The 10,638-nt window shown below is 39.2% G+C and overlaps 1 protein-coding gene across 1 annotated transcript in view; it reads right to left on the reverse strand.

The window, feature by feature from the left end:
- Positions 1 to 1,615: 1,615 nt before the first annotated feature.
- Positions 1,616 to 10,638, reverse strand: part of EXT2 (exostosin glycosyltransferase 2) — a gene marked incomplete at its 3' end in the record, with an annotated part of 46,700 nt that continues 37,677 nt past the window's right edge. Inside the window, exon 8 of the mRNA XM_009581895.1 lies at positions 1,616 to 1,818. Within this exon, the coding sequence (XP_009580190.1) occupies positions 1,616 to 1,818 (203 nt within the window). The remainder of the gene's footprint in view (positions 1,819 to 10,638) is intronic.

The raw sequence follows: 10,638 nt of genomic DNA on the forward strand, positions 1-10,638 counted from the left end.
AGCCTCTGAAAAGAGAATTACAGGGCAAGGAGTCCTAATGACACACTTCATTCCCTACAGAAGACAGAAGAATCCACAAGGTTCTGCACCACCAAATATATCATTTTTTTTGAACACGTATTCTTAGAAGGCAACATTTCTTTTCCCACAAAATCACCGCATTTTCAGATGAGAATGACAGATTCGTATGTACAGCATACAGGAAACAAACTCATTTACAGCTACTCTATCTACAGTATTTAATCAAGAATGAGAAGAGGAGGCTTTAACTGCCCAGAACAATGCTCAGGATTTTAGTATTAGGGTTCGGAACTTGGAAGAACCTCATCCTAGGAAGCAATAAGCATGGAAATAAAACGAGCAGCGCTGGAGCAGCTGCCTGGCACTGGAGAGGATTACCACAAGCCAAGCCTAGCTACCTTCCTTTACATGGGGCAACACCTCTTGGCTCTCCATTTACTCCACGGTGATTTCGTAAAGGAATTCACCAATGCCAGGACCGATGCTTCCAGCCGAGGACCTGGGAGAAGAGCAAGAGCAGTATGGTCTCGTGAGGCAGACCGCCCGGAGCTGGGAAAAAAGGCAGCTGGTGGGAGACGGAGCAGCCATGGCACATGCAGTGGTGTTACATGGAAGGAGACAGAGAAACATGGGATTAGGATCTTGGGTTTGAAAATGTAGGCAGCAAGCACGAGACTGAGGTCCTAGCACGAGGGGATACAGTACAGCAGCATGCCAGGCCAGCAGATACCCATGCCAGCAAAGCACACCTCAGCTACTGAAAATTAAACAAATCAATTCAGCGATTTACAGCACTGAGTTCACACTGGAGTCATTAATATACTTCTGAAACCAAATCTTCTTCCAAAAATCTACACATTTAAATCATTTGGGAAAAGGTCTGTGAATGTGCCCTCATTTTACAGTAACCATGAATTAAAAAAATTTAAAATACCATGCAGATATTCACCAGATTCACTCATAAAGACTATAAAGAGCAACATAGTATCATATGTGTAGGAAACAGAAACATTTAAAAAAGGCACATATGTCTTGTCTTACTGGGCTAGCTGTAACATTTTCACAAGATATTCTGGTGGTGTGGGAACTTCTTTTCGGGCACCCAAAATGTCCCAAGTTTTCATTTCATCAGTCAAAATATTCACTTATTTTATAGCTTCAAGCATTCAAACTACTTTGCTGCTTTGACCTACATTTGCCCTAGAAAACAGCGTAGCAGAAGTAGTATTCACTGCGATGAGAGGGTGTCTACAGAGAAATAAAACCAAGCACTGACAAATCAAAGATGGGTCTCTCCTTACCACTCCCCAAAATAATGTTGAAGACAGAAACGTTTCTGTAACTATTGCATCTGTTACCTTTGATTCAGAAGTTAGCAGCACAACCACTGGTATGCTTTTTTCTTTTAATCTACTTTGGCCTTTCTCATTTCACTTTCAAAAATATTGCCACAAAAAAATCCCAATTTATTATTTTGAAAGTAACCATGAAATACTTTTCAAAGACGTATTAATGAAGGAGAAGAGAGGTCATTCCGTAAGAGGTGCAAGTAGTCACGCTACCCCCCAGTTTCACCCTCCTCCACCACACCTACCATGGGGTCTTACCTTCCGGCGGATTCTTATTCTGGTTGTTCCAGACAACTAACAATTTGGATAGACTAGGCACTTTAGACACCTCCGTGATGACTCGGAAAAGGCTCTCCACCCGGTCATAGGTCAGAACTATGGCTGTGAAACCTTGGGACTGAGGTGGGATCAGTGGAAGGAAGAGTGGGTTGCTCACACTGCTCCACTTCTGTGAAGAAAAACAAGAAAATAGCAAAACAATTTGATCAAAGTGACTTATCACAGTAGGGAGTAATTGTTACAGTAAGGAGTAATTCAGGTAGCCAGGACCTAACCGTCAGATTTGGAATTTGCTCAGATCAGGCAGGTTGACTCTCCAATTCTGGCAACAGTGGACTTCAGCAATTTCTCAAAACCTTTATTCCAATCTCTTTCCTAATTCAATTTTCATTTATAGCTAGCTGTAACATTGCAGACAAGAGGGGTTTTAGGTAAAAAATGAAGTGGAAGAGGCAGATAGATTTGTGGAGAAGGAAAACCAAGGTGAATTTTGAACCCAGATAGCATGACTCAATTCTCATTTACTAATCACTATTTCAAGACATCTATATTTATAGTCAGGACTCAATAAACAAAGAGAAACTTAATCAGCACTACAATTTCAGAAGCAAAAAAGAATTAACAACAACAAAACCAAAGCAGCAAAAACATAAACCTGGCATAAAATGTGTACCCAAGCAAAAAAGCGAAAAGCAGGCACTTAGAGGAATAATGTACTACCTTCCACAAAACCGTGGTTGTTCAATGGTGAAAAAAACCACCTATTGCATTTAAAAAAAAAAAAAAAAAAAAAAAAAAAAGAGGCATGAGATGCAAAGATGAATTTCAGAGAGTTATCTACTGCTTGTGAATTTTAACTAAGGCATCCCTTCTAAGACTTTAAAGGTCTTACTTCAATACACTGCCAGCACAAGGCAGCCAGCTCAACTGGCACAAGACAAGACAGACAACTAAATTCTCACTGAACGTGCCAACCTCCTTTGGAGCCGACAACGAGGGGGAGGAAGCAGTGAAGGGACCATTCGACAGGAATGAAAGCGTCGGCATTTCAGTCTCAACTTTTCCATTCCAGCTGATGTTCCAAGCAGGGGTCGGACAGAGAAGCAAAGGGAAAAACAAGACCTTTTGGGAGGAGGTGAAAAGGGGAGTTGGGAAAGCAGAAATTGAGTGATGCTGTTTTGCAGGGAAGTCTTGAATCCCTAGCCTGTAAAAACTATGAACGCTCATAAGAAGTTAGTAATTGCTAGCAGTTTACAGAAATACCGTGAGAATCTCCAGCTAAACTCATACCATAAGTCTGCTTGTATCAGGAGGAAAGCAAGTTTTACACACTCAAAGTTATCAGCTCATATTTGCAGGAAATAAATTTTGCAATTTTCCGTTTCCTTATTTAGTCTTTGCGTTACTTTATACACCCAACAATCTCCCTCCTCCTGTTTAGTGGTTAGACACCTCTAATTAGAATAACTTCAAGGACGAGGAGCATAGAAAGCCTATTTAATAAAAGAGATCATAACATTTTGTCCATTTTGGCAAAGGAGAAAAAAACATGATGTGAATATGATTTCCTTCTAGAACACATCAACACTGAAGGGGGGATAAATACGTGAGGTTAAAAAGAGACACTTAAAGTTAAGCACAGCATTGGCACACAGTTTTATCCAGGATGGTCTAAGGGTATGTTCCAGGCAGTAGGAGTAATACCCTTTAGTAGACTTCCTGAAATAGTTGGAAAGACGGACTAGTCTTCAGCTACACGTACTTTATCAAGTCCGGTACAAGTAGCGTTCAACAAAAACTGTGAGTTTCCTAATGGAAAGCATGAATTTCTAGTTTTTACCCAACAGGACTAATAGGATAATGTAGAAATAGTAACAGCATAACATGGAACTTCGGTTCATGAAAGGGACATGGCTACCTGTGATAGCAGAGGACTACACTCAGTAATTCAGAAAATATATATCTATTACTTTAGCAAGTGACATGTGCTGAGACAAATCTGCTTTCAGATTATTACATTTTCTAAAATTAAAGCTTTTATACATATTTTTGCTAATTTTACAAGACGACTGGTGGCAGATGGGGACAGAACTCTGATTTTGCTCCAGCTTCAGTAATTCCTATAGCAAATCACAATCTAAATGTTACCAGAGCATTATCCATCTCATTAAAGCTTTACAGACTCGTTTCCACACAACCCCCACCCCAAGATTGCTATTACCCAAATGACCCTTGTAATGTCGAGCAGCTTCTTAAAACAACTTTCAGAAACCTCTTTTCATTAATGCTTGAAGCAGAGGTTTAACATCATACTCAGTAGAGTGCCAAGAAAATCTTACGCTTCTGCCCTACAAGAAGAAGTAACTGGTAGAGTAATCTACGGACAATGCTGTATTTACTACTTATGGGTGAGTATTGCCACATAAATTAATGGCTCCCACTTGAGGTTTATCTAGCAACTTTTTCTCTCTGGCCACAGCATTTTCTAACAAATTAATTGCTATAATATCCTTGGAAAAGGACTATTCCTGTTCTATCACCTAAGACTATTTTAGGTACTTACAGAAAAAAAAATACAAATGTACGTGTGCAAGCACATGCATATGTGCCTAAAAAATTATCATGTTTTCTCTCAAAAACCTAAGCTTTAGGTACATGACTTAAATTCCAACTTTTACTACTTTCAGAAAGGCATGAAAATTCTCCCCTGCTGGTTATAACTTAGGAAAAATAAGGCAACTTTTGAGGTGTTTTTGCTCATGCATCTACTAAAGGATGATGGAGGGAGGGAAAAGCCTGTAGACACTCACTAATGGATGGGAGAACCAAGCCTCTCATTTGAGAAAAACATTTCAAAAAGGCAATTAAGCATCTCTCAAGTGCCATTAAAAGCCAACCCCCTGCTGCCTGCCTGAAGAGTGTGTCTACAGTCTGAGACCTATTGACCCCACTTTCTGCAGGAAATCGGGCAAATTCAAGCCTCCATAATTTGCTAAAGTCTTCCAGATTTCTGCTCGGGAAAAGCAAACCATACAGGCAATTAATTCAACAGCAACCTAATTAAATTGCCATTATGGCAGCAAAGCATGAAATGGATAATGACATAGGGATGGGTTCTCCCAGTCACTGCTCAAGAAACCAAGTGGTGAAGGAACATTTGCTCCAGTCCCATCTTCGTTAACTTTCTTGACGGAAATTCACAGGAACTTTCACTCTCGGAGAGAAGAGCAAACAGCAACAGTGGATTGATCATCCATCACCTTTCTTTGACAAAGTGCTGACACTCAGCTATGGATAAGACAACCCTTCACTCTTGCCTTCTCAGCTAATATCATTAGAGGAGCCAGGATAATTAATCTAAGATTAATAGGTTGTTTGCTGTGAATCATTTTTATGGGCAAAAAAGGATCAAGTTCAAATGCCAGTTTCCTAAGAGTAATCTCATGTCACTTAAGTCTCGTGGTCTCAATTGTCTGACAGCTCTTTGCAACTCACATGAAAAGCCAAAGTAGTGGGACCTGAATGACAGTGAGAACTTAGGGATAGCCTGAAGCTGGGGAGAGAGGAGAATTCAGGAACGGGTATGTATACAGGGACGGATTCAGACTGCTGCAGCTGTCCTGTGCATGCTTTCCACAAGTGTGCATGTGTAATAAAGGCACCTTCCTTTACTATAGATACATCAAATACTGCTCTCCCTCTTGGTTATTAAAACCAACTTGATTCTATTTTAGAAAAAGGTAATAGATTAAGGACAAGGTATCAAGGGAGTTGAATTCTATTACGTGGGATGCTTAAGGTTGGACTCGATGTGGAGTCTTCAGGTTCAAGTTAGCAGAGAAGTTTTAAACAGACCGTTCTTAGCAGGATACAGAACTGAGATAGATGGGAGCTTCAGGACATCAAGGAACACAACCGGACTGAGAACTGGCCAGTCATTGTAAATGCTACAGAGCCTCAAAGGTATTGGCAAAATACCAGACATAACTAAGACAGGGTCCTCCCCCAAAACTACTTATTTGGGTGTACACTGAGTACCACTGAAAGAGACTTGAAGAAAGACATAGCAGACACATGACAAACTGCATCACAGAAGGGTCTCTAGGAAACCAAGGCTCTGTAAGATGTCCCGTATTAGAGAAGAGAGTCAAGAACTTCCCAGCTATCATTTAGTGGGCCAACTCAGCAACAGCACTTTAGAAGAAGAAAATTTCACTGCTCCCATGAACAAGACAGCGGGCTTTCCTCCCTGTGTGTTTTATTTTCAACAGCCAGACTCAGTGCTTGTTGTAACCAACACATTAGTGAAACCACACAGTTTGAACAACAACTCGCTGACTTCTAAAAGCACAGAGGTAAGGACAACAGTGTGTTGAACTTAAACAGTAGCTAAGCAGTTCTTCTACACATCTAAGCAAAGCAGGGATCTGTATTCCCTGCCTCTGTGGGTACGGCTTTTTCAGCTGGGTTGTTCTGAATATCAATCTAACCTCAATGTGGTTTCAATTATGAATTACCAGACCAAAAAAAGCCTTGATTTATTCTATTTTGCTCCAATTATTCATGATAAGTTTCTATTGAATACTTTGAGAAAGTATTTCATCATGCTTCCCATTCTCAAGTGGTCATAGGGCAAAACCAAAGGAATTAACCCTCTCTACCTCTCCAGAGCCAACCACAGTGCTTACACTCTGCAGAATCACAAGCCAAGGTGCAGTGGCCACCATTTCATGTTTTGATGAAGATTAGAAACCCTCCTCAAAAACATTTTAGCCACAAGACACACAGGAGTTTCTACTTATTCCTTCCTAAGTGATGACATCTGATACTGTCATGAATCGTGAATTTTGATTGCCAAAATACATCACGTAACTATAACATTAAGTTATTCAGCATCTTTTGTTTGTTTAGCTGCTTAAAACTAATCAGCTGTCTGAGCCCTTCTGACAGAATCTGTTGGCCGAACACACTCTTTGATATAAAAACTCAGCTTCAGGCTCATCTCTTCACCTCCTTAATTTCAATAATGTGTCAAAGGAATAGATTTGCAGTGAAAAGAGGAGAATAATCAAGAACTGAGTTCATATTTACAAGTTGCCATAATACTTATGCTTTTTGGAATCTCTCCATCAATTTTATTGCCATTCTTTTGTAAGAATAAGAATAATAAGAATATTGTAACAATATAACCTTAATAAGAATATTCAAACAACTGGAAAGAGAACCAGGGAAAGGATTCATGTTTTCCTGTGGTTTTGGTTTTGTTTTTTTTCCCTGGTGTAAGTCAACATAGCAGCTCCTGACCCAAAAAACCCAAGGTATGACATAATCTGAATAGGGAAAATGGAGCTTAACATACCTTTCATGCTCCCAAAGCCAGAAAAGACAGGGAGTACTGAAAAGATGGCTTGTGGAATCCAAAGCAACAAAGTCCCTTTTTTTTTTTTTTACAAAGTTAATGACTCCCATTACATAAAATACAGCCGCACAGTTATGAAGCCACAGGAGGCACCAGGCAGTGCAACAGGCAAGGTAAGAACAACAACGATAAGACCCTTACCTTTGGCCAGCAAAATTGTACAGTTTCTTTGAGCGCATCTCAAAACCATCTTTGCTAAGATTAAAAACATGGCTCTCACCTGTATGTTTAGGTGTCTACTTCTAAGCTAAAGACAAAGCAAAAAGCTCTTAGAGAAAATAAAACCCAACTCTAAATGGTTAGGTGTAGTCTTAAGAACTAAAATGTCATTCAAGTGAAATATATGAAATCCAGTTTCCGATTCTGTCAACCAAATCCAAAAATCTGTTGTTCATGCCTCAAAGGATATAATTTACAATGGAAATAAACCTACACACTAGATACTAGCCACACAACATAGGATAACTGCGAGGTTGTCTATCACTGTGTAAGAGAAGAATCCTAATCTCTGTGCAGGTGAGTTAAATAACCAACTGTTAAATCACATTTCACACACACACACACACACACAAATATCAATATTTATAGCTGAGTAAATATGGTATACTGAACTTGTCCATAATATCAACACTGGAAAAACCTATCGATAAACTGAAATTTGTTTAGTATAAGAAAGAATATCTTCTAACATGGTAAATAAAGCAAAATTTCACCCAGCTGATTCAAACCATCACACAAGGTAGCTGGAAGTAGAGCAGGAACAGAAACTAATATTGTTCAGTGGAAAAAATACCAGATGTGCATTGCCCAGAAAAGTGCTAGCTTGTTCTCATTTACAGGTAAATAAAAAAGCATATGTTAATATTTGCTTAATGCTTTGAAGATGAGGAATGGTACTAGGATGGAACTACAGTTATAACAGTGGCATTATCTGGAGACTGAGGGCTGCAAAATATTAGTTAAAGGGCTCAGAAAGAGTTTAATTGTTTAACAAGTATCAACTGCTTGGTAATTGGCAGAAGCCCACAAAGTATTCTGTAAATGAACATCCTACTTAGGCTTTGCTAAATGAATGGCACTTTTTGCACTAAGTTAATTTGGCTATTTTAGTTTAAATCAAATGATGGTGCTGTTTTCTGCCTCACTGGGAGAAATGAAATCTGGTATGTTTATTGTTCGGCATAGTGATACTCTCAAGTGATTATTAAACTATGGTCTGTATCATCCAAGGTCAAAGCTCAAAAGCAGCCCCTGACAAAAAAAACTCTAATGTTTTATAGGTCTACATTATAAACAGGCTTGAAAGAATTTCAACAAAAGCAACTAAAGAAATCTGGAAAAACCCCATCTTATTCATTTTTCAGAAACCCATACATGTTTGCAAGGTATAAGGCAAAGCAAGAGGAGAATTTAAATAATCTACAAAGAAGCACAAGTGAGAAAGTAATTTACCTCTATTAGAGCATAACAAAGTACTTAGCTGAAGATAACAGATCACATCTCAAACCCAGGTCATTAGTTCTAATCCAGCCCAAACTGGTAACCATCAGAACGCACACTGCAGCAGCAGTCATTTTCTGGCTTACTTGAACGTAACTGATTGCCCCTGCCTAATGGATAATGGCTGGGCCAAGAAATACAAAAGGCATTAAACTCTCGTGCTTGCAGCAAAAGACTGTCTGAGACATAAAGGACTCAAATGGTCCAGGAATGAATTTCAGGCTCCAAAGACATCATTTGTCCCTCTTCATTAAAAGGAGGAAATATCTTGCAGTGCATTTTTATTGAAAGTACTATTCCATAACATATTAGCATGTTATGTCTTCCACTTCCTCAACAGGATAGTGGATGAGTAGGAAAATAATCCACTTTGTAACATTTTTTTTTTCTTTAAAAAAGGCCAACAATCTTCAGTCAACCCATACAAACACATAAAACTCTCGGATCACTTCCTCAGTGTAATGTACTGAGTATGGAATTAACTGCATATGCATTTATCTTCTGTGTACCTTATACTCCCTCCTGCTGGAAAGACACCCTCCTGCACTCCTGCTGTACCTACACTGTGGTGAAGATACTCAGGCAACAGTTTCACTAATATTTTGAGTGAATATAAGCCAAACTAACCCAAAAACAGCAGCCTTCAAGCCACCCGGTCCCTCCCTTCCCCCCCCCCCCCCCTTTTTTTTTTTCTTTTGCTGGGTAAGTTTTACATGAGAAAAATTATTTCAGTTAATTCACCACAAGTGAATTAGAAAATTCAAAAAGAAGGTAGCACATAGAGAGAGAAATCGTCATCCAACTTAGGAGAGCGCAGGACTGCTTCTTTTGGCAACAGTACCTGCTTATAGTGGTTTAAAATGTTTGGGAAACTACAGACTCAACACAAGGTGTTTCTTTGTGTTGAGACTTGAGGAATATCTGGGGAACAGGAATAAAGCTTATCTATATGCAGATCTAGCCATGAGCATGCCTCACCGATTTTAAATGCACGAGTATCACTTTCATGCTGACTGTCCAAGATAATAGCCATCCCCTCAGATACAAACAGCAATGTAATTTTGCTGAGAAGAGAATAATCGTTATTATGTTTGCAGATGTGTCCTAATTCCTAATTTGAAGTATCAGAGTTCAAAATAAAGCAAAGAGAAAATCTTCAAAAAATAGCCATAAGTCCCTACCAGTCCTACTTTGCAAGTGACATCAAACTTGAGGCAGCCTTTTGTGAAAGATGCAGCTTTCTCTTCATAGGTGTTGCTGTTACAAACTTACTTAATCGAATATTTGAGGCTCCTAAAAATCTCTTTTATCTAGCATACTTGCAGGCTGTAATCTGTTAAATTTTTGCTAACTCAAAATAGTACTATAATTAAACTGTACTATAATTAAAATAATAAAAGGCAGTACTACACAAAATCGTAGGAAATAGACTGAAATTAGATGATGAATCTTAAAACTGGAAGCAAACTCATGAGGCTGCAATAGCTCAACAAAATGCAGAGCAAAATGCGCACCTTGGAGAGTTATGAGCTACCTTAATTGTCAAAGTAGAAACAATGTTTTTACCGCTTTATTTTACACCTGAAGCAGTTGTAACAATTGAGCAGCAAAACAATTGACAACCAGGACATTTTACCGAGCTCTATTTTTCTGTTACTTCTCAGGATTCTAATGACATACTAAGCAAAATTAATCCCTTAAACCAAGGAGATAGGCAGGTAAGCAACCATGGCCAAGGATTCTCTCTAGCTAAGGATTCTCCTCCACGTGATGATCTTGCACAGACAGCAAGCTCTTCCTTCTGTTAGAAAGATGTATTTGTCCTAGCAAGTAAGCTCATAAACCCATTAAAGCTCGCCTTTTCCGATAAATATTCCATAGGCAAACCCATGCCCTCGTTTTCAAAACCTCACTATTCAGAGCACAGGGATCTGAGCTCTGTTAACAGCTTTGTACTGATTACAGAAATCGCTGGCTAACTGCAGTAAGCCCCTTGCCTTAAAATGGCGATCGCACCTCTGCACCTTCTGTTAATCTGCCTACAGCTTCTACACACCCTTTCTGCAGCTC

The sequence above is a fragment of the Fulmarus glacialis genome, unplaced genomic scaffold (assembly GCF_000690835.1).
Source record: "Fulmarus glacialis isolate BGI_N327 unplaced genomic scaffold, ASM69083v1 scaffold7297, whole genome shotgun sequence".
NCBI classification, from domain to species: domain Eukaryota; kingdom Metazoa; phylum Chordata; class Aves; order Procellariiformes; family Procellariidae; genus Fulmarus; species Fulmarus glacialis.